This window comes from Podarcis vaucheri (genome assembly GCF_965113315.1).
Source record: "Podarcis vaucheri genome assembly, chromosome: 14".
Classification (NCBI taxonomy): domain Eukaryota; kingdom Metazoa; phylum Chordata; class Lepidosauria; order Squamata; family Lacertidae; genus Podarcis; species Podarcis vaucheri.
This window is the reverse complement of record NC_138752.1, coordinates 53,344,072-53,368,839: the sequence shown is the minus strand read 5'-3', so window position 1 is coordinate 53,368,839 and position 24,768 is coordinate 53,344,072. Positions and strand designations below refer to the sequence as shown.

The 24,768-nt window shown below is 47.6% G+C and overlaps 1 protein-coding gene and 1 long non-coding RNA gene across 3 annotated transcripts in view; one reads left to right on the top strand and one right to left on the bottom strand.

Annotated features, from left to right (window-relative positions):
• The window catches only part of LOC309519176, a 59,563-nt gene that overhangs the window by 4,806 nt on the left and 29,989 nt on the right, over positions 1-24,768 (top strand). The gene's annotated exons all lie outside the window — the stretch shown is intronic.
• LOC309519033 (cytochrome P450 3A24-like) lies at positions 23-24,307 on the bottom strand. The gene is made up of 13 exons (XM_082199790.1): positions 24,075-24,307; positions 21,266-21,359; positions 20,100-20,152; positions 19,234-19,333; positions 17,950-18,063; positions 15,995-16,083; positions 14,866-15,014; positions 13,503-13,630; positions 13,320-13,398; positions 10,993-11,153; positions 7,450-7,676; positions 5,406-5,568; positions 23-1,280 (listed from the first exon to the last, which is right to left on the bottom strand). Exons 1-13 carry the CDS (start codon positions 24,149-24,151, stop codon positions 1,185-1,187), a joined length of 1,530 nt encoding a protein of 509 aa, XP_082055916.1. The 5' UTR covers positions 24,152-24,307; the 3' UTR covers positions 23-1,184.

The following is a 24,768-nucleotide window of genomic DNA, read 5'->3' as shown; positions in this document are numbered from 1 at the left end:
ACTCAGCCACAGGCACCAAAAGAACTGTTGCAAACCATAGATTTATTTATGTTATATATGTCTATGTATATCTATGCATATCTATGAATAGAAGGTGGCACAGAAAACTGAACAGTCCAGCAGCAGACATAATGCATCACAAAAAAAATCCACATTCAAACATGTGCTGCCACACTGGAAATTGGCAAAGGTGTTCAACAATAAAATCTAAACCTGTGACGTCTAAGAGAAAAGTGGAGTTTTAAGGTGGCACAGAAAGGTCAGTGGTGTTGGGGCTTGGCAGATCGATCCATGGAAAGAGTTCTGCACACACACAGGGGGCCAACACCAAGAAGGCCCTGTCTCTGAGAGTCATCTGGATGTCTCCCCTCACCTCCAAAAGCAACCCAAGTTGAAGACCTCTACCTTAAAGATCTTGGCAACATACGGGAGGTAAGTAACAGAATACAGTGCTTCGCCTTGGGGAGTGGGGAATGGGTCTTCCTGTTTGGGTCACAGAGGTAGGGGAGATGATGGGGAATTTAGTGGAGTGGAGCTAGGGAAAAGGGAGAGGGGGACTTTCTGGCTCAGAGGTCCAAATGTGGGAGGTGAACGAGACCCACAAAGTGCTCCAGTTGGATGCTACCAAAACACTGCAAACCTCAGCCCTGGGCAGCAAAGTTGCACAGGAGGCTAGAGGGTGACTTTTCACTGATGGGTGGGGATCCACTACAAGGTCACAGCCTGATTTAAAGTGGGTCACAACTGCAACCATTCAAATACCTGATTTAAAAAAACCTTAAGGAATGCGTCCTGCAAATCCATGTTTAGGTTAAAATGGGATCTCAGGTCTGAAAACACTGACATCTACTGCTACAGTACATACTGCAATTTCTTTCTTGCCATGATTTTAAATTATGAAACCTTGACCTTTGGTCAAGAAGCAGCATATATAACCCCCAAACTTCTAAAATCTAAAGATAAGGGCATAAAAATTGCATATGTCTTCAGTCTTCACTGCTGCTTACCACATAAGCTTAAGTAAACAGATTATCAAGTCAGTAAAACTCTGAGAAATAAAAGGCACGATTTCCTCTGCGCAGTTCTGTCAACGCAAGTCGCTAGTCCTCAGTGAGGTGAAGTCAACACGGTGTGGAAAGAGGGAGGTAGCGCCTGTCTCTGCCTCTTTGCTGTGTCCCCTTCCTTTATTCTTCCGGAGAAGCAATGGCTCTGGGAACCAGCTTCAGAATGTTGGGCTTTTTCGGTTTCATGAAGCCTTTGCTGTCCAGTTCCATGGGGATCTTTGTCATCAAAAGAAAGCAAAAATGAGCAGTAAGTGGGATGGAGCAGGGAAGGTCCAGCAGAAGCAACTGCAAAGTTCACACACACATCTTTCTGCAAGAGAAGAGCCTGATAATGGCTGTGGGAAACCAGGAAGCAGGATCTGGGCTGCATCAATAGGAGTATAGCATCTAGATCAAGGGAAGTAATAGTGCCACTGTATTCTGCTCTGGTCAGACCTCACCTGGAGTACTGTGTCCAGTTCTGGGCACCACAATTCAAGAAGGACACTGACAAACTGGAACGTGTCCAGAGGAGGGCAACCAAAATGGTCCAAGGCCTGGAAACGATGCCTTATGAGGAACGGCTAAGGGAGCTGGGCATGTTTAGCCTGGAGAAGAGGAGGTTAAGGGGTGATATGATAGCCATGTTCAAATATATAAAAGGATGTCACATAGAGGAGGGAGAAAGGTTGTTTTCTGCTGCTCCAGAGAAGCGGACACGGAGCAATGGATCCAAACTACAAGAAAGAAGATTCCAGCTAAACATTAGGAAGAACTTCCTGACAGTAAGAGCTGTTTGACAGTGGAATTTGCTGCCAAGGAGTGTGGTGGCGTCTCCTTCTTTCGAGGTCTTTCAGCAGAGGCTTGACAACCATATGTCAGGAGTGCTCTGATGGTGTTTCCTGCTTGGCAGGGGGTTGGACTCGATGGCCCTTGTGGTCTCTTCCAACTCTATGATTCTATGATTCTATGATTCTATGATTCAGCAGCATCACTGTGGAGGCAGGACATAGCCATTGTGGCTAACAGCTGTCAATAGCCCTCTCCTCCTTCATGAATTTGTCCAGTCCTCTTTTAAAGCCATCCAAGATGGTGGCCGTCACTGCAGGAGGGAGTTCCACAGTTTAACTCTGTGCTGCATAAACAAGGACTTTATCTGTCCCAAACCTTCTGGCATTCGGATTGATTAAATGTCTATGACAGGGGTCAGCAAACTTTTTCAGCAAGGGGCCGGTCCACTGTCCCTCAGACCTTGGGGGGGGGCAGACTATATTTTGGAGGGAAAAAATGGACGAATTCCTATGCCCCACAAACAACCCAGAGATGCATTTTAAATAAAAGGACACATTCAACTCATGTAAAAACACCAGGCAGGCCCCACAAATAACCCAGAGATGCATTTTAAATAAAAAGACACATTCTAGTCATGTAAAAACACGCTGATTCCTGGACCGTCCGTGGGCCAGATTTAGAAGGCAATTGGGCCAGATCTGGCCCCCGGGCCTTAGGCACCCATGATCTATGAGTTCTAGTGTTAAGAGAGAGGAAGGAAAACCTTTCTCCATGCCAGGGATAATTTTAAAAACTTCTATCATCTTGCCTCAAACTCATCTTTTCTCCAAACGAGAAAGCCCTAACTGCTGCAGACTTTCTTCATCAAAGATTTACTCCATCCCCTGATCATTTCTGCGGTCCCGTTCTAAATCTTTGCCAACCTCCTTTCTGAGGCGAGGCAACCAGAACTGGACACAGTAGTCCAAATATGGCCGTATCAAATGCTACGGCCATTGCTGGACCAGGAAAGCCTGGCCGCAGAAGTGCATGAAACGCACCTGTTCCTTGAGATGTCTGAGTTGGCCAGAAGGACACAGGCCTTAACTGCATCCTGTTTGGATTACTGTAACGCTCTCTGTCACTTTGCATTTCTTAGTACAGAAAGTATTGATCTGATGTCTAGAGATCTTTCCTATTCTACTTAGCTCAAGAGTGTTCTGGAAGGTTTCTTTCTATGTGAAAGAAGCAGGCAGAAGGTTTCTGGTGTTTAGCCTACTCCTGGGAAGCTGAGTCCAGCTGGTTTAAACTGGTTCTGTTATCCCTTCTGTCAAGGTCATGCTGACTATAATAGTCAGGCCAGGAGGAGCCCGGGTTTCACGCACTTTCTCTTTCTACAGTGGTGCCCCGCAAGACAAATGCCTCGCAAGACGGAAAACCCGCTAGACGAAAGGGTTTTCCATTTTGGAGGTGCTTCGCAAAACGAATTTCCTATGGGCTTGCTTTGCAAGACGAAAATGTCTTGCGAGTTCCTGCGGGGGGTTTTCCCTCCCCCCCTTTTTCCCAAGCCGCTAAGCCGCTTAACATCTGATCCGCTAAGCCGCTTAACAGTTGATCCGCTAAGCCGCTAAGCCGCTTAACATCTGATCCGCTAAGCCGCTTATCAGCTGATCCGCTAAACCCGCTAAGCCGCTAATAGCGCTAATCCGCTAATGGGCTTGCTTCGCAAGACGAAAAAACCGCAAGACAAAGAGACTCGCGGCACGGATTCTTTTCGTCTTGCAAGGCACCACTGTATCTCTTTGTTCTGGTGTGGTGGTCTGTATGCTATAGTGTTAAGGTTTAGACCTATTATAAGTTACTGTGAAGTTTAAGTTAAGTCTGCTGCAACTGGACTTCTTACAGACAGTGCCAGTCCTGAAAGTATTAGATTTGTGACCATGATGCTCATTCTCCTTCAGTATCACTAAAGCTCTGCTGGATGAGATACAATTGCCTCTGGTCTATTTCTGGGGAACTTTGCAACGTATTTTAAGTTTTCCTCCACACACGACACTCTCTACATGGGGCTGCCTTTCAAAAGCGCTCAGGAACATCAGCTTTGAATAACGGGTAGCTCAGTTGGTTAGAGCATGATGTTGCTAATGCCATGGTTACAGGTTCAGTCCTCCTATGGGACAGCTGCACATCCCTGCAATGGGGGGGGGCTGGACTAGATGGTGTTCAGGGTCCCTTCCAACTCTATGGATTCAACAGTGCTGCTTATGACTTATATAGAACCCTACACAGCTTAAGTCCAAGTGATCTGAAAAACCACACTCCCTCATACAAATCTACTTGGGCTCTGAGATCTTTGGGTGTAGCCTTTCTCTTGGTCCCACCACCCTCACAGGTGGGGATGAAGAAGAGGGCCTTCTTGGGGTTGGTTCCTCCCAAGCAACTTTGTGTGGGATGTGATACATAAGTAGCAGTCAAGTACAACATTCCTTGTTTTCCTAGAGTGGACATGCGGGGGAATGTTTGGTCCAGCCAGTTGAAAACTTCCTGTTTCCTCCTGGCTGGGACATACATCCTTTGCATGTGACTAGAGGTGTGCGTGACCTTGCCTGTCCAGATAACAAAAGGACAAGGCACGCTGCACACACTCTCTCGACTTCCTCCATCGTTGGAGCAGCTTTTTAGCTAGAGATGCTCCGTTGGTTTCCAGCCAACAGAGGACACTGGGATTGTCCCCATATGGGATAGATCCACATGTATATACTTTATAACTAAATCTGCCTTCAGGTATCCAACTGTGAACTGATGTGAGTAAACAACTTCTATATACTTAACACAAGATTGTGTTTATTCTTTTAAGAGGGATCTAAGGGAACTTACCAGGAACCTAATAGTGAGAGGCTTACACAAGCCTGCAACCAGTTATCCACTGTGCATTTAAAAGGGGAATGTAAAACTCTGCTAAGTAAAGGAACTTGCTAGCACAAATTAGGAAGGATATTAATAAGCAGTATATCCTCTCCTGCCTCCCTGAACATTCCCTTCCTCAAGAAGCTAGACTAGCTCCCTCCTTGCTGTCCTTCTGCCAGCATGTGAAGTCTTTCTTGTTCCAACAGCCATTTGGGAACTGACTTTTTTTAAGGAAATGGCAGAGGCTGTGCTGTTTTTATTGTAATTATGTGTATGTTCTAATATATCTTTATATAGCTGGATTTAATTTTATTAATGCTTTTTTAAAAAATATGATTGGGTTTCCCCTCCCAATGGTTCTTAGCTTTTCATATTTTATCTGCAAAATGTCTTGAGCCCTTGTCAGGGGAAAAAGGCAGGCTAAAAATAAATATAATAATAATTGGTTACTTCAGGGATGGATTTATCCAAAAGCTGCCATGAGTGCAGAATGCCACAGCATGATTGAGACCTTGTCAGCACATCACACCTGTGCTCAGAGACAGGTGTGATTCCTCCGGCCAGGAATGAGGTGTGGAGGGGGAAATAAAATGTATACAGCCATCTGGTTTTAGCAAGCAATTCAGTGCTAATAGAGCAGTTGGCCTTGCGTTAAGGCGAAACGGACAGAATGCTGCGGCTTACCGGAGTCTCTTTGCAGGGACGGAAGGAAAATCGTTGCAGCAAGACCACCATCGCCACTTTCAAGACCAGGAGGGCGAAGCGCATTCCTATGCAGTTCCGTGGACCCGCACCGAAGGGCAGGAAGACGTACGGGTCAATGGCTTCCCTGTTCTCTTTACTGAACCTGTTTCCAGATCGGAAAAGAGAGAAGTGTGAAGTGAGGAAGGATACTGGAAGCAAAACACACCTAATGTTCCTCCATTGCTGGGCGAGACAAGTGACCCCATCTGGGGCTGGAGAATCAAATTATGGATGGAATTTGATTGGCCAAGCTATGGATCAGGGGTCAGCAAAGTTTTTGTGGCTTGGGCTGGCACACGGTCCCGCAGACGCCGTGGTGGGCCGGAGTGCGTGCGCACACACAGGAGCTTCCAGCAGCCAATAGGAAGCTGGCCAGCATCGCGGAAGGCAGTCCCCGCTCTGTTCCGCGACGGTTTAGCGCGGTGCACAGGAGCTGACCGAGCGGGCGTCAGGAGTCCCTGAGCAGGAAGTGGGGGGGTCCATGGGTTGGTTAAACAGGCATGTTCTTCAAAGCAGCTGCTGCAGCTGTGAGTTTGCTGGTTGAAAACTGCTATCACTGCCCAGGGTAGATTTATTCCTCAAGGAAAAAGATATTTTGTTCACCCCTTGCCTTTTCCTGTAAGACCTATTACAGTCGTTAAGAGTCGTCAACAGGCTCATCTCAGCTATCTGCCAATCTCCCATTCCCACCACCCTTCTGAGTAATGCCCCTCTCCACCTTCTCACTATATAGAAGGTTCTGGCAACTTCTGTTTCAGTGTATCTGAAGAAGTGTGCATGCACACAAAAGCTCATACCAAGAACTAACTTAGTTGGTCTTTAAGGTGCTACTGGAAGGAATTTTTTTATTTTGATATTTCGTTATTACATTGATCTTGCCCATTTCCTGCAAAAAGCTCAAGGTGGTGTAAATGGCTCTTCCTCTCCAGTTGGGTTGCAACCAGTCATTATGCATACCTTTGAATAGATCCCATCAAAATGAATGGAGGTGGCTAAGGCTGCATACATACTGTAGCTTTAAAACACTCTGAAACATGGTTTCCCTGCAAAGAATTCTGGGCAATGTAGTTTCCCCTTCCAAGAGTTGCAGTTCCCAGCAGCCCTTAGCAAACTGATGTACCCAGAATACTTTGAACGGGAGAATCTGCTTCGAATGCGCTTCAAAGGCATTTTAAATTCCATACATGTAGCCTGAGCTCCAGCAGCAATGAAGGAAGGCAGAAATTAGAGAGTCAAGAAATGTTATGAAAATAGGATTCTCTTTCTTGATCAGAAGATATTACTAATTCAGCTTAGATGCTAGAGATGAATTGGGAGAAAGGATGAAAGTTGAGGAAAGATGCTTATAGCACAATTAAACACTTTGGTTGGATTAAATGTCACTTATTAGTTAGGTTTTGATATGGCAGCTAAGCACTTTCTATCTGGATTGTATCTTGCTTATTAATCAGATTTTCACGCTCAGCTCATTTGAAATCACCAGGAAAATATAATTTAATCTTCTTTTCTGTATTGCAAGTATGCTGTGGACATGTAAACCTTTTCAGTGATGTAAATGCAAAATATGGACAAATTATTTTCCCATTATCAATAGGAATTAAATCATTTCCCCTCCCCAAACATTGGAAGAAGTATATCACATTTTGGCTTTCATTTTCTGCAAGCATTTTCGTGGCTTGGCACCCGCTGCCCTATAGCTCTTCTTTTAACCGCTGGGCATAAAACCAGGCCAATGTTTTAGTCGCTGAAACCATCTAGGTGTCATTTCCCTCAATACAGTTAATTAAATTCCATGCACAGTTTATGGGTGTAGGTTATAAAAAGTCCCCGCATGGCAGCGCAGACAGCGGATGTCAAACAATGATAAATGCATTGTGTAGGTGTTGTAATAATCACATCGGCTCTTGGGTTTCCTGCTCCTGTCGCCAGGATTCCTTATTAGCTGCTTTCGGGAGAAGGAAGAGTCTCCTTCCTTGCAAGGCACCTTTCGGGTCTGAACTCCTCCGGTTCCGGCCAGTGTTCCGGGTCACGATGCAAGACATAGGCAGGGATCATGATCGCTGTTCCTTTGGGGATCGTCACTCCGTTGATCTCCACGGTGTTTTTGCAAACCCTTTCGATCCGCCCTCCCGGAGGATAAAGCCGAAGCGTTTCGTTCACCACCATGTCCAGATACTCCAACTGAAGGACGGTTTCGTAGGTGGGAGTGGCCTGCAAAAGAGGGGAATAAAACTTCAGGAACCTACGGCCAATGACCCATCTGGTCCAGTAGCCTTTTCTCACAGTGGCCAAGCAGATGCCTGGGGGAAACCAGCAAGCAGAACAACGTTCAGATTTCTGGGCATTGAATTACAAGAGGATCTGTCCTGGAGTGTCAACACAAGGGGGCTTGTGAAGAAGGCGCAGCAGAGACTGTACTTTTTGAGAATACTAAGGAAAAACCATCTTCCGCAGAAACTGCTGCTTGCCTTCTATCACTGTGCCATTGAGAGCGTGCTCACTTATGGCTTATGTGTATGGTACGGAAGCTGTACTGCCCAGGACAGGATGGGGTTGTGCAGGGTTGTTAAGGCAGCAGAGAGCATTGTTGGCTGCCCACTCTCCACCTTAAAGCAGATTTATGCCACAAGGTGCCATGGGAAGGCACTGGACATAGTAAAAGATCCATCGCATCCTGGTCACTGTCTCTTTGAGCTCTTGCCGTCGGGACGGAGATACAGGATGATGAAGACAAGAACGAGCCGTCTTAAGAACAGCTTCTTCTCCAGAGCGATCTCGGCCCTGAATGGGAAGCCTGGACTTTGAAAGTCATCTAATCTCCCTTGCTGTTTTATACTGTATTGTTTAATTAGTGTTTTTATGGAGCAGTCAAGTAATTTCGTTGTCCCCGAAGGGGGCAATGACAATAAAGATATTTATTATTATTATTATTATTATTATTATTATTATTATTATTATTATTAACGCGCACAAGAGTCGTCTTCCTTACCATGTAATATAAGTAAAAAAACCTGTTCCCTGTCCCTTATGGGGTACCCAAGAGCCCATATAGAGTCCTTTTGTAGGTTCTCTATTGGTAGGAGAAAATAACAGAGGCCAACCAGAGAATACTGAGAAGCAAAGCTGCTAGTAAGCCTGATCTTTATTAACTCTTGCAACAGGGTGCTCCCCCATACGCAGGAGAGAGGAGCACGACCCAGAACCCAGGTGTGCCAGCCCTTATATAGACATTTTAAATTGCCCACCCTGGAGTCCAAGACCACCCCCAGAAACATCATACATACATCACAGAAGGGGTGTAACCCAAGACCACCCCCCAGATACATGATACCTACATCACAGAAAAGGCGGTCTACAACAGAAATCTGAGTGCGTTGTTTATATCCTGTCTGGCAAGCTATCTGATTGCATTATCTGGGTTTTGGCCACTTTTGTTATTATAACTACTTAGTTCCTGAATCTAGCTCACAGGTCACAGGCTCACACCCTGTTCATTTCTTGAATGTGCCCTTAAGACAGGATTTGTGAGGACAGGATTTTTGAGGAAAGGGACAATGGGAAGGTTTCCCACTTTGACCTTGCAGAGAAATATTTGAGGTCAATTTGTTCAGGACCTTTTCTGTGGGATTTCAGACATGTGGTTTATATATACAGTTATGAACACACACACACACACACACACACACACGATCTTAAAATTCTTATAACATATTGTTTCCTGCAACTGGTCTTCAGAAGCATTGCTGCCTCTGACTGTGGAGGCAGAGAAGAGCCGTCATGGTTGTTAGCCATTGGCAGCTGTCAGGGACATGACTGAATTGAATGCGTGGGAAGAGCCAAGCTCTGGAGATGAAGGATTGCCAGTACAGAGAGGGCCAGAGTCAGACGAAAGAATGCAGGTGGGGGTTAGCTCAACCCCCCCTTCACCAAGAGTTCCTAGACACAGACAGTTCGCAGACAGGGGGAGGGGAAGAGATAGACGGCATTGAGGGGCTTGCTATGCAACCAACAGAGAAACAGCATTCAGAGGGCTCTTGTTTTGAGGGGGGGATTTCCACCCACCTTCTCACCAAACCAGAAGAACTGAAAGGGTTAAAATATGACAGAAGTACAATAGAGGACGGACTGGACTTTGGCGCCTTTTGTGCTGTGACAGGGGCAGAGCCTCAGAGTCACCAACTCGTTGCTAAGAGCGGCAGGCTCGGAACCGCACTCTCAATGTGATTTGTAAATAAACATGCCATAAAACTTTCCAGAGACTCATTAATTCTTATCAGGGCTTGATTGCCTGCCTGAGATCATTGCAGTAGCCTTCTCCTCCTCCATGAATTAGAAAAACTACTGGATGACGCATAATGGTACACTCCCCACCAGTGCCACCCACGGACTGCTGGGCCCGGCTGAAACAGAGGGAGGGGGAGCAGAACCCAGTTGCTGCCCAGCCATTTCCCTAGAATTCCATCCCTCCAAATTTCTGGCCCTGATGAAAAACAAAATCCATGTTTGATAAACAAACAAATATAACCCCCTCCCAAATTTATACTATTTGGTTTGCACACAAATACTTTGCTTTGTTTTTTTCTGGTCAAGAACTCCCAGACCACTAATTTTACAGCTTTCTTAGATGAGTCTGCTGGGAAAGGTAGGATTATTTAGCAAATATACATTTATTAAGGACAGGATTCAGGTGAATTAAGCTCCAGCCTTCAGTTCTGCAGTTCCTATTTGCCCCCTTCATAAATTCCATCAGATTTTATTGCTTTGTTTTCTTTGATTTGCTTTCCCAGTTCACCTGTGATCTCTTTATACCAATAAGTTTCCGCCCTCTTGAACCTGTCCACATTTGTCCAGAGGGGCAGCCATGCATGCCCAACACAAATCGTGGTGGCAGTTCCAGTACCTCCATTCTTGTCAATTAACACTGTACAGTGGTACCTTGGGTTACAGACGCTTCAGGTTACAGACTCCACTAACCCAGAAATAGTACCTCGGGTTAAGAACTTTGCTTCCGAATAAGAACAGAAATCATGCTCCGGCGGCACAGCGGCGGAAGGCCCCATTAGCTAAAGTGGTGCTTCAGGTTAAGAACAGTTTCAGGTTAAGAACGGACCTCTGGAATGAATTAAGTACTTAACCCGAGGTACCACTGTACTGCAATCCTGCTCAATTACTGGGAATTAGGATGAAAACTGCCAGTGAAATCTATCTGATGGCTTCAGCATCTTTGTTTTCCCCACATTCCACTTCTGGTATGTCAGCCTTCTAGACAAGAGGTGAGGAACCCAAAGGATTTCAAATGTTGTTGGACTACAACTCCCATGATCCATCACCACTGGCCATGCTGGCTGGGGTGATGGGATCTGGAGTCTACCAGCTTTCCCACCCGCCATCATGCTTTTGAGGCCATCCCACGAGCCACCAGGAGACAGGTTTCTCCATGTTTGCCTATGTCCCTCCAAGCCAAAACATTTATCATCAGACAGATCTGATGAGTATCATCCTTGGAGACCAAAACAGATGCTCTTACCTGGTCGGGAAGAGCCTCATCGATTTCCTCCTGCAGCTTCTGCTGCACATCTGGGTGGGTGGCCAGGCAGTAGGACAAGAAGCTGAGAGTGGAGCTAGTGGTCTCGTAACCAGCAAAAATAAATACAATGGCCTGGGCCATAATCTCTCTGTCCGTCAGAGCTGCAGAAGAAAGCAAACAAGGAGGGAAAACACAACTTCATCTCAACACTGCAAACAAGCCGTCAGTAAAAATCGGGGTGGGATCAACAGTCTTACTATTCAGGATGTGGTACCTGTCTCAAAATCACTTGCGGCCTCATTTCAATCCGTTTCAAAATACATCTACTCCTACTTCTCCAGTCCCAAAGGCACAATATGCACCCATCGTCCACCCTCCATGTCTTATAACTATCCCTCCTAGTTGTCGTTTAGGCAACTAGTTAGCTAAATGGCATACAGTGGTACCTTCAGGTTACATACGCTTCAGGTTACAGATTCCGCTAACCCAGAAATAGTGCTTCAGGTTAAGAACTTTGCTTCAGGTTGAGAACAGAAATCGTGCTCTGGTGGCAAGGCGACAGCAGGAGGCCCCATTAGCTTAAGTGGTGCTTCAGGTTAAGAACAGTTTCAGGTTAAGCACAGACCTCCGGAACGAATTAAGTACTTAACCCAAGGTACCACTGTATAGTCCTGATAGGCTATAAGGACTGCTGCTGCGGCTACCACCCAGGAGGACTCCTCTGCTCAGCGCCTGAGGGCCCCAGTCCTGCCACTCAACACCTGGCCTGGGGCGGGGCCTGATGGGCTCTATAAAGGACTGCTGCCACTGCTGCTGCTGGGCAGAGAGGGCTCCGTTTTCTTTTCTTTTTTGTTTAATTTGTTGTTATTTTTTACCTATGTCATTTTAAACTGTGATATTAATGCTGTGTTCTTAGTTTTAGATTTTGATTTATGTGGAAAATGTTTCCCATTTGGTTGTGCATTTTTTGATGTGGTTTATTTATTGTTTATAATTTTTGTAATTACCATATTTTTCGCTCTATAAGATGCACTTTTTCCCTCCTAGAAGGTAAGGGGAAATGTATGTGCATCTTATGGAGCGAATGCAGGCTGTACAGCTATGGCTGAAGCCAGGAGAGCAAGAGGGATTGGTGCGCACCTGGCTTCTGGCTTAGCCGCGTGCAGCCTCTTCCAGGCAGGCGGAGCCTTCATCCCGCTGCCCTGAAGAGGCTTCGTGCGGCTATCCCAGAAGCCAGAACAGCAAGAGGCTATCCCAGAAGCTAGATCCCTCTTGCTGTTCTGGCTTCTGGGATTCAGAATATTTTTTTTCTTGTGTTCCTCCTCCAAAACTTAGGTGCATCTTATGGTCTGGTGCATCTTAAAGTAAAGGTAAAGGGACCCCTGACCATTAGGTCCAGTCGTGACCGACTCTGGGGTTGTGGCGCTCATCTCGCTTTACTGGCCGAGGGAGCTGGCGTACAGCTTCCGGGTCATGTGGCCAGCATGACTAAGCCCCTTCTGGTGAAGCAGAGCAGTGCACGGAAACACAGTTTACCTTCCCGCCAGAGCGGTACCTACTTATCTACTTGCCCTTTGATGTGCTTTCGAACTGCTAGGTGGGCAGGAGCAGGGACCGAGCAATGGGAGCTCACCCCGTCGTGGGGATTCGAACCACCAACCTTCTGATCAGCAAGTCCTAGGCTCTGTGGTTTAACCCACAGCGCCACCCACGTGCGTCTTATAGAGTGAAAAACACGGTATGTAAATCTTGTTATGCTGTAATGTAAGCCGCCTTGAGCATTGTTTTTTTAACTGTGGAAAGGTGGCATACAAATAATAATAAAAAAAGATGATGAAAGTGTGAAGCATCGTATTCTCAGCTCCCAAGCAGTATTCCAAAATCCAGCTGCATATCCCAAAGGGTCAGGTCCCTTAGGTGTCGCCCTTTGGCAGCTTCCCAAAGCCCAGCACAATTCAGGCTGCGTAACCTTTTTAGCCTCCCCGGAGCCAAGGCAAAGAGAAACCAGGTTGTGCTTAGGTTTGCTCTGTTAGTATGTATGTCTGCAATGGCACTTCTACTCCCTTCTGAAACCTAGCAATCCCTGCTACCAGGAAATACACAACGAATGGTTTTAAAGTGAACATTCAGGTTTTCACCTTGAATGAACTTCGGCAGAGCTAGTTCACTCGCTTTTTCTAGGCGTTGGCCAGAAATGTCAAGGATCTCTGTAAAGGTGGAATCCCAAAACAGGGAGTACAGCCCTGATATGTCAGAGCAAAGAAAACACCCTTCAAGCCGTAGCACAAAACACAGCCACTGTTCGGAGGTGCCACCTGTCTATTTACCTTTATAGGAATTTGCTTCACTGGAGACATTGCCTGAGATCTGGGAGTCCACCATGAGTTGCAGAAAGTCAACTCTGTCCTGCAAGGGAACAGAGATAGAGACAAGGGTTAGCAGGACAGAACGGAGTGTCAATCCCACACCTGACCTTCCACATGCGATGTTCAGGAAGGAGCCATACTGACCTTGTGCTGGTTCTTTTGACGGTCCTTCTTGATTTTTGTGACAGCATTAGTAAAGAACTCGAGGAAGGCAGTAGACGACAGGGTGAAGTTTAGTTTATTCAGCAGCGGTGTGAGGAACGGGAAGACGACTGGAAGAGAGAAAAACAGAACAGCGTTTTGGGAGGATACAATGAAGCAGCAGTCTAAGAAGAACACACGGTCAAGGAATCTTGCCAAGCTCTTCTTGAGAGACAGAAAAGCTAGAAATACGATGGACCAAGTTGCCTCTCTCTTTGCTTCTTCAAGAGATAGAACTCCTTTCCCCGGAGATCTTTAGGTAGAAGCTGAAACCTGGACAGTTCAGGTAGAGAGCCTGAGACCTGGCAACCACATGGCAAAGTTATCTGTGCAAACACCCTTTACACGCGGTTTCAGCCCTGCAAACCTAAACTCTTTACAAGCACGCATTACAGATAATAATAAATTTTTATTTATACCCTGCCCTTCCCGGTTCAAAAACCGGGCTCAGGGCGGCTAACAACAAATTTAAAACACTTAATTGTAAAAGCAGCATAAAATACAGTATAAAAACATGAACAACAATAAAATTCAAAATTCAGAAATCAGTTTAGGGGAAATAAGCATTATATAATCCCCAGGGCTAGCTGGCTGAATTAGTCCTACATGGGCCAGTATGGAGGCCAGGGGAGAATTAGCTGTGGGGTCTCAGAGCGGGTGATCTTCATAAAAGAGGAGAGGGCGGGAAGAGAAGGGAAATAAAAGATCAGGTTGAATTCAAATTAAAGGCCAGGTGGAATAGCTCCGTCTTACAGGCCCTGCGGAAGGAGATTAAATCCTGCAGGGCCCTGGTCTCCTGGGACAGAGCATTCCACCAGGTTGGAGCCATCACTGAGAAGGCCCTGGCCCTGGTGGAGGATAGTCTGACTTCCTTAGGGCCTGGGACCTCTAAACTATGGTTATTCATGGAGCTTAAGGTCCTCTGCGGGGCAGACCCCCACCCTAAGCCACAAAGGGCTTTAAAGGTCAAGACCAGCACCTTGAATCTGACCCTATACTCTACCGGGAGCCAGTGCAACTAGATCCAGGAAGATACAAGCACATTAGTTTATTGCATTTACTGCTGCAACAATAAATCCTAGCCCTGCTTCTCGAAGTAGACTTCTGGCTTTTGTCTGACTTCTGCATCACTGGAATTTAGCCTACTGTGCAAAGCCATGCCGTGACCAGTGCTTGGTTCCTTGTTCCCACTAAATGCAAGAGATCCCACGGAAGCCTGCCCCTGAAGGTACGCGGTGCACCAGCTGAAAAAGGTCCTCTCCCCAACCTCTCTTCCTGCCCACTTTAGGAGACAAGTGTCTCTTACCTATCAGAATCACCAATGGACTCAGAAAACTGAACTTGAGGAATTTCTTGATGTTCTTGACGAAAGGATCGTTGGGGTTGTTCATGGAATCGATGTCAACGCTGAACGAGGTGCTGGTCACAACGTCCATGCTGTAGGCGCCAAAGATACTGTGGGAAAGGGAAGCAGGGAAGAAACACGCATGAAATGTGATGGCTGTTGGTCACATGAAGTTCTCCCAGAGAAGACCCTCAGCAGAAAGAAGCACACAATGAATCTTGCAGGGACTTTAAACTCAGCTACGTGATCCGCATGAGCTCAGGCCTTCCTGGCCTGTGAATCCGCTCTGTTTATTGGATACATCTCAAGCCTGTACAAGATTTCATCTAAAAATTACATGTTTATTTTTAAAATTCCATACTGGTGGGGGGGGGAATAGTACATCATTAACTTTCTTCATTATGCTGTTTCTGTTTAATAGGTTTGTTAAATGCAATTATGACTTCCCATGGATTTCTTTTCATAGTAAAATGTGTCAATTAAAACATATTTAGCAACCACATACTTAAAATTTCAAAACACACACTTAAAAAAACTAAATAAAGAACAATGCTCCGCTGCAATATCATCGTACTCATTCCTTCCTGGGACTAAAAACAGCACAAGCTGAACTGGAGGCTAACTTTTTGTTTGCATTACTTCCCCACCAAGGTGTCTATATATTCTAATAATATATATATAACTTTTTGTTTGCATTATTTTCTCTAGGTTTTTTCCTATAGAAATTTGTTTCGTTTTTTACATGGGAGATGTATTCAATCATAGAATCATAGAGTTGGAAGAGACCACAAGGGCCATCGAGTCCAACCCCCTGCCAAGCATTGTATTCCAAAGACTCATAGAACTGAAGAGTTGGAAGGGATTCTGGGGATCTTATAGTCTGACCCCTGCAGTGCAGGAACACTCAGCTTTTCCATACGGGGATCAAACTCCTGCTGAATTCTGCGGTGAGACAGTCCAGAAAACACTCAACCTCGTAATTCTGCAAAATGTGTCAATACTCAGAATTCCTCCTGGAAGTTTCCTGGAATTCATTTCAGTTCTAAAATGGGCTCCTTCCCCCCCAACAACCCCCCAAGAAATAACTCACTCTTTCATGTCCATGGGTTCATCATTGTCCGATTTCTTTTGGACGTTCTTCGCCAGCATTCCTCCGTATCGGTTGATGATGGGGAGCATCTGGAAATGCAGAGAAAAACCTGAATGGCGGCAGAGACCCCATTAAAATGGAGCCATAGAACAAGCAGCAGTTTGGATTGGCCACTTCACAATGTCAAGAGACTGGCCCTGGAGAAGACACCCACAAGGAGCGGGAGAGGTTTTCGTCTGTGCTGGGCCCGGGGGTTAACCCAAGCAACACGGTCCAGGTCCGGTCCCAAATCCAAGGATTCCACGAGGAGCCAGTCCGACAGGGCCAAGGCAGGACACGAGGCAGGAAACCAGGCAAGGTCAGGCACAGGGTCTCAGGCACGTTTTGGCAAACAGCAATGTTGTTCCCGCAACCTGGGGCGGGGTCCGACAGCCTTTTATCTTTGTCGGGGTAACTGATTTCCCAGTGACTCACCTCCCTGTCTCACCTGAAGGGGAGCACTCCTCCTGCGAGTCCTCAGGTCTCTCCTTCTCTAAGGCATCAGTCTCTGCAGCCCAGGAGACGTCGGTGGGTTACTAGACCCAGGGGCCGCCTCAGCCTCCCCTGACCCAACCGGTAGTGGAGCAGCTGTAAGCGATGGCCCAGCTGGAGGCAACGAGGTCATCCCCGCATCTGGAGCCAGGGCAGGATCAGGCCCCTGACTTGGCCCAGCTGGTGCTTGTTGCAGGGGAACCTGTGCAGACTGGGACTCTTCAGGATCAGGCCCCAGACTCCGTTCAGATGCCGCCTGAGGCAGAGGATCCGGTGCGGACCAAGACTCCTCCGGTTCCGAGTCTGAGCCTGAGTCCCAGGCCATCACACTCACCCAGGTTGGGTTCATTTTGTTCAAATCAGTCAAAAGTTCAACTCACCCCACTCAATCCTTGGGTGTACCCTCACATATTTCAACCCACATAAGAGGCACTCCAGTGCCCCCCCCCAAATCCCTCAAAGAGAGTGGCCTAATCACAATCCTGAGCCCCCTTCAGGCTTGAGCTCCAGCAATCCTGGATTTGAAGCTCTCTGGCTGCCATGGCATGGTCAGCAACTCCTGGTTCTGCTCACTCCCTTCAGCGTCCTGCCCTGAGAAGGTGACACCGAGGGCAGGTAGGGCTCTCAGGGAGTGAGGAGGATAGGGGGCCCTGCCCTCTCTCATTCCTTGCTCCTTACCATCCAGGCTAGCAGTCCTAGGGTCAACAATTATGGACCCCAGAACAGAAGAGCCTGTTGAATCAGCCCAATAGCTCACCTAGTCCAGCATCCGGTCATCACAGTGGCCGACCAAATGCCTGTAGGAATCTGGCAAGCAGGATTTGAACGCAAGAACCCTCCCCGCTCCCATGGCTTCCAGCAGCTGGTATTTGGAAGCAGCCCCCAAAACATGACCCAGAATGCTTTGCGACACACGTGACTTCCCTTGCAGACAAGGCGGTGTGAAAACAGTTTCTGGAGGGCAGGGAAACTGAGGAAGGCAAAAGCATTTGTGGAATGCTCTCCCCAGGAAGACCCACTTGGTGCCCTCATTATGGCCGTGGGCAGGATTCCTGCATTGCAGGGAGTTGGACTAGAATCAGGGGTGGCCAAATCCCAAGAGACTGCGATCGACTCACAGAGTTAAAGACTAAATAAAAAAATTCCTTCCATTAGCACCTTAAAGACCAACTAAGTTAGTTCTTGGTATGAGCTTTCGTGTGCATGCACACTTCTTCAGATACACTTCTGCATGCACACGAAAGCTCATACCAAGAACTAACTTAGTTGGTCTTTAAGGTGCTACTGGAAGGAATTTTTTTATTTTGACTATGGCAGACCAACACGGCTACCTATCTGTAACTAGAGTTAAAGACTGGCAGTGATCTACCCAAAGCACCTCTTAGGCAACATGGCATCAGAGATGAGTTGATCTGAGAACTTACTTCCTTCAGCCTCCCGCTGGTGAAGGTGGGCGAGAGGACGGTGCGAATCCGCTTCCATTGCTCATCTGGGACTGTGATTATTGAGGTGTCCAGTTCCCCATTCAAACCAAAGTCCTAAGCAGTTCAAGAAATCAATACTGGGAGTGAGTTGCAGCTGTCACCACCAAACACTCTCTTCTTCTTTTTTGTACAAATGTAGAGACTGACTGCATTCGAACGAAGTGCCAAGCTATGGTTTGTTTGAACTAACCAAGATCCACCTCACAGATGGGGGAGGGAAACATGGTTTACTTCCCCAACGCTTGGTTTGTTCCCTGTCCTCCACCCCAACACTTCACCCCCTGTCTGATATCCCCCCAAACCATGACACCCAAGGATTGGCACTGCCTCACCACATCACCTGAACTCTGGCTGACTGTGCAAGCTGGAAAGGAAAATCTTTTCGGGGAATCTGACTGGCTCCCCCATCCCTTTGCCATACGCCTGCCAAATGCACTCTTTATCTTAGAATTTCTTAACGCTTTCCTGCCACCTTGAATGGGGCAACAGACTTCTGCCAGCTTATCTTTTCCTTTTATGAGAAACAGATATGAGTGCGTAGTTTGAAAGGTGAGCACTGTTCCCCCCCCTGAAAACCTAATTATAGCACTGCAAGTAGGTTTAGAAAGTAGGGTGGCCAGATATCAGTGGATCAGAGCCATAGCTGTCAAATTTTCCCCTTTCCTGCGAGGAATCCTATTCGAAATAAGGGAATTTCCCTTTTAAAAAAGGGAAACATTGATAGCTATGAATTCAGAGCTTGGTCAGAAAGCATTGCAGAAGGATGGCCCCTTTAAATTCCCCCCACTCCTCACAAAACAGCCACAGCGCGGGAAAGAGCTTCCTTCAGAAAAAGCCCCATTGAGAATTGCTCAGTCATGGGAGTGACTTTTGTTTTCTAGCTGCTCATAGCTCACATCTCTATACCTTGCCAAATGTCTGGCCTGGGGTGGCAAAATACACCACCATTAAGGGAGGGTGTTGGGTTTGGACATAAACAGCAAACCATAGTTAAAGCAAGCCACAGTTTGTAACCCAACATCAAACCATGGATTGACATCAGGGTTTGCCAAACCATGGTAAATATGCTCTGCTGAGTTTTGATGCCAGAGCAAGCCACAGTTTGGCTGAGCAAAGCACGGCGTCACATTCTGTGAGATCCAGGCTGTTGTCTAAGTTTAAAAAAAGAATCCAAAATCCATCACCATCTCTCTTGACAGAGACAGTTCCCCAGCAGATACCTACCCGGCGGTTGGTGAAATGGGTGTAGAATTCTTTCACCAGGATGGTTTTGATCATGACAGGATCCAGAATAGCCATCATGGGCTGCCGGCCGTCAAAAATTCTAATTGCCCAGAAAGAAGAAGAAGAAGAATCTTTGTAATTTTTGCTTGGATGCAACAATTGGTTTGTGGCAAGAAGCTAGGAACAATGAACCCTGGAGCTGGTTCCTAAAAACCATCTAGGCTGACACCGTTAGATGCAGGAAATCCAGAGATCTACAGCATTCACAGCAGGTGGCTGTGCAACTGGGAGAGATCACCACCCTAACAGGTAAAAAGGATTCTTTTTTGGTGTCAGATTGGGACTCTCTATCTAACCTCCAGCTGCAATGGTGGAAAACCTGTGGCTCATTGGACTCCAGCTCCCATCAGCCAAAGTCAGCATGGCTGATGGCCAGGGATGATGGGACTTGTAGTCCAAACAGCCACTGGAGGGTTACACTTCCTCCAGCACTGCCTTTTAGCCAACAGCCTACACTTGGAAGGTTTACCTGTTAAAACCTCAGAAGTCAAGAGCCAGAGGAATAAAATGACCATCTGTTGGTGACAAATGCTACTCTGACGATGAGCAAAACCTGGACAATAAATTCTACCAGAAAACATTTTCGGAGCAAATTATGCTTAGTGTATCACGCACACCTTCTCAATCTGTATCATTGGTACAGTATGCAAAATGTGGGTTGCCTGAGCACAGGATTGTATTCTTATTCTATAGCAGCAAGGAACACTTTCCACTTGGGCCACAATTTGCAGGCAGCAACAGGCACAGCTGCCTTCTCCAGTGACCAACCTCCCCACACGCCCGGTTCTGTTTTGCGGGACACTCACCCCCAGATTTTGCCATACTTCTGAAAACATTCCAGGTCAAAATCCAGAATCCCCTGCAGAGATAAAAACAGTTGTCAGAGAAACAGGCATCTCCCGTCAGTGCAGCTGTGCTGTCTTAAGGGCAAGGCAGACTTAGGGGCTGTAAAGAACTTTGCTTTGTCTCAGAAGCAGCCCAAACACACCCAAACACACCACAGGAATGTGATTCATCCTCGTCTGTTCACACCACAACATGACTGCTAGAATACACTTGGGAAATAGCTTGTTTGAAAACACCCATATCATCTCCTATATGTAGACACAGGCAACACGGACAGCCAGAACTGAATGCAGGTCTTGGGTTGCGGAGACCTGAGTTTGAGTCCCTGCTTAGCCTTGAGTACTCCCTAGGTACTACCTTAACGTTTGTTGGAAGGACAAGGTGAAATAAAACTTGAAGGAAGGGTGGGACATAAATGTGGCAGAGAAGGAAGCTTGTATGTTGTGCAGGTTGGTTGACACAAAGTAAAAGGGTATAGTTTTTTAATACATAAAATTTCTGTGTGGATGTTATTGGCCCAGAGATGGAAAGATGATAAAGTCCTGACAAGAGAAGAATGGCAGATTAAGTTGATGGATTATGTTGAAATGGCAAAAAATGACCGGAAGAATCAGAAATCAGGAATACTAAAATTTTAATAAGGAAGAGGGAAAATCTATAATCTATCATAAAAATCATTGTAAACCGTTAAAATTGTTTGTAGGATTGGAGTAACACTTGTAGTTTAATGGTGAATTTTTGATTTAATGGAGATGTAAAAGATTTGGGTTATTGCAAAAGATGCAGGAGGAAATGGAATCTTGTTTTTAGGATGAAGGTCGGATATGTGATTTCAAAACTTTAATTTGAAAGCCCATCTACACACACTCACACACACACACAAAATCACAACACACATTTAACAAAACAATTCAAAAAAGCAATTCTGAGGGTAAATCTCAAAATGTCCCATGGTATTAAAAGTTTTTCATTTGTCTCCAAAATGACCAGTACAGGACATAGGGAGTCACATACAAGCTACAGACTCCCTGTCCCATCCAAAGTCACCTACTCTCTCCCCTCCCCTCCCCAATCCTTTGATTACCTCCCAGGGCAACTGTCACAAGACTGGCTGCAGAATACTCACTTTCCGGTATTCGAGAAAGGTCCCGATGAAGGGCAGAGGCCTTGGACCAGGAATTCCCAGCTTCTTAAAGAAATTGTATGGCCAGATCCCATAGCTGGAAAGACAACCAGTGAAAGAGAAGTCAATGAGAAAAGTGGTTTGAAAAACAAGATATTCCAGTCCACCTGGCCTTGCAGTTATCCACTCGCCCAGAAGCCACAGGCAACCAGGAATTCCCTGCGGGTGAACGAATGAGCAGCCTGGCCAAGGATGGACGGGTGGCTGTCTCCATCTTCTTCCAGCACACCTGGCTTCCACATCTACTGGTCCACTATTGAGCTAGGAGGACCAGTAGATGTGACTAAGTACTTTCCTATGTTCCTATGAGCCTGGCAAAGGCGAGGCAGAGTGAGCCTTCAACCTCCTGGCCAGACTGCATTGTCAGTTTTAGAAACTCAGAAATACAGTGGTACCTCAGGTTAAGAACTTAATTCGTTCTGGAGGTCCGTTCTTAACCTGAAACAATTCTTAACCTGAAGCACCACATTAGCTAATGGGGCCTCCCACTGCCGCTGCACGATTTCTGTTCTCATCTTGAAGTAAAGTTCTTAAGGTACTTGTCAGGGGTTCAGGAGCAGAGGCAAGGGCAAGGGAGGAAACAGAGAGCGAGGGGGAGGAGGCAGAAGAAAGGATGAGTGATGACGACGACCCGAGATCTCCGAGTCTTTCCAGTGAATCAGAAGATTCACAGAAAGGAGCACCAGTGGCCAGGGCAAGGGGGGAGCCTAGGGGGACACCCCAGGAGGAAAGGGCCAGAGGGGGCTCAGAGGGGAGCAGTTGGAAATCGGGACCAGCGTCACCGCCAGAGAGCAGGGAAGAGGAAGGGGGCCAGGGATCAAGCGCTGGCAGCTCACAACAGGAGGGAGGGCACGAGTCAGGAGTGGCCACACCTCCATCGGGGAGCGAAGAAACGGTCAGACGGAAAGTGGAAGGTTGGGCGCGCGCGCCAAGTTCAAATGCACAGGAAGGTGGCGCAGTAAGCAGCCCGGAAAGGGAGCCAGGTCCTAAAGCCCAGCGCAGGGAGACAGGAGGGTCCGGGGGGTCGGCGTCAGAAGAATCCAGGAAGGAAGAGACCCAGGGGGGCAGAGGGACCCAGAGAAGAACAGTCAGGCGGAAAAGGTGGAGTAAGGCTAGGATATTAATTTGGTGTACAAGGGGCGGAGACTCAGACGGAGCTTCGCCGGTCTAACCCATAAGACGTAGAGCTGCACGCAGCAGCTGGAGAATGGAAACTGTAACTCAATAAAGACTTTTACAAAGTGATTGCTGGCTAGCGTGATCCTCTGTAAGCTAGGATCTGGAAGCAGCTCTGACAGTACTATTTCTGGGTTAGGAAAGTCTGTAACCTGAAGCGTCTGTAACCTGAAGCGTCCGTAACCCGAGGTACCACTGTATAAGCTAATTGCCAAATAGCACTTTAAAACCAAGGTTACAGGCGCCACAACAGAATGTCTAAGCACCATTTATTATTATTATTTATTAAACATTTCAGTTCCATATATCTATAAGCTGACTGGGTGACCTTGGGCCTGTCACAGCCTCTTGGCGTACCTCGCAGGGCTGTTGTAGGGATTAACTGAGGCGGGGAGGTCAACCATGTACTCCTTGGAGAAAAAGGTGGAAAATCAATGCAACGAATGAGCTCTTCTGCTGCCCTGCTTAAGGAGGCCAGGGGCCAGCCAGGTGGAGAGGTCAGTTGCCAACCTGGCGTCCAGAAATCTCCACGTGGTTTCAAATTGGACCCACACCAGTCACGAAATACACCGGGCATTTCAAACACTGTAGATTTTACATTTTTATTTATTTTGCTAGCCTAAGAAGCTGGTTGCTTGCTGGCGGGCTGTGGTGGCACCAGGGCAGGGCTTGGGGGTGGGTGTCCGGGCCGCGACTCTCACTTTTGACCCTTGCACCTTGGAGCTGCAGCAGGCGTCGCCTCCATCGGGCACAGCCTGGGACGGAGATTAGATTAGAGCGAACACAAATGACCTCTGAAGGCTACAGACTCAGCAGAAATTCATCAGGTAGCACTTTTCCTGCCACAGAACTACAGGGCCGGGGGAAGCTGCTCCTACAGAACAGCTGCCTGCCTCGTCCAGGTGGGGAGCCCCTTGTAAACATGTGGAGGAGGAAGAGAGATCCCTCTGCTCTATGCAGCGACCCTGGAAAAGTACCAGAGTTGCTTGCCTCCTCTCTCGCTTTTAGCCTCTTCCTTCCCAGTAAACAGCAGCTTGGCAAAACGGCACCCTTGAAACGCAGGAAGTTGCCACAGACCAAAGTCAGAGCACACAGTCTAGAAGTGTCGGCACTGACCGGCAGCATTCCAGGCAGGGCTTTCTCCCAGCCCCGTCCGGAGAGGCCACGGGGGGACTGAGCCTTGGTGCCTTCTGCCTTCCCCTGAACCACTACAGCCTTTCTCTCCAAAAGCCAAGTTCCCAGTCCTCAGGATCTGAACAAAGGGCTGATTTCGACTTCTACCGAGTGAGGCCGTTGCTCCGTCCAGCTCAGCGCTGTCTCCGCTGAGCGGCCCTAGGAGCTCTCCAGGGTTTCAGAAAGGGCGCCTGGCCTAAGTCTTCCCCGGAGAGGGTCCAGGGGCTTAAACCCGGAGCCCTTCGACGGGCAAGGCAGCGCGCTAAGCGCGGGCGAAAGCGCTTCCCCGAACATCTCGCCAGCCCTTTCCTTCCTGGCATCGCGCAGCAGCAGGTTCCGCCGATCGCGGAGAAACAACCGCCGCCCGCCCGTGCGCGCTCCCTGTTCTCTGAGTTGAACTCACAGTCCCAGAAGGACCAGGAAGACGAGAAGCAGCACCCAGGTTTCCGAGGAAAGGCTGGGCAGGAAGAAGAAGCCCATCCTGCGGCCAGGAGGGTGCCAGGACCAGCAGTCGCGCTCTTCCCTTCCCGAGGCCGAGGAGGAGGAGGAAGAGGCTTGCTTTTGCCAAGAGTCAGCCTCCGAGGCGCAGTTTTGCTTTTACTTGGCCGCCACGTCACGTGAAGCCCGGAGAGGCGGGTGGTGGCTCTCCCCGTTGCGTAACACACACACTCTCTCTGTTTCCTGGTGGTTCCCAGCCAAAAGAATTGCGCTGGGTAGTTTCGTTTTGCAGCATCAGCATCACATCCTGTTGCGTCCTGGGTCCTCAGCAACCCGGAGCGTCAACTTGCGAAGCAGGAGGAGACGTGGGCGCAACTCGCAGGGTCTCTGCAAAGCGGAACTGTTGGCATCAGGAGTGCCAGCTCGCGACCGTGGGTGCCCGAGGTCGTGGGTGCCATGTAGCGTGCATGGCCCTGGCACTGAAATTTGTGGGTGCCTGGCCCCTTCATGGGGGATTTTCCTTTTTTTCTTTTATTTCAAAACCAAAAAAAAAATATATATTACAAACATTCTGGTAGGGGGAAAATGGTGGTCACACCATGATAGCCGATTGGCACCATGTACAGCAGGCACCCCCAAACTCGGCCCTCCAGCTGTTT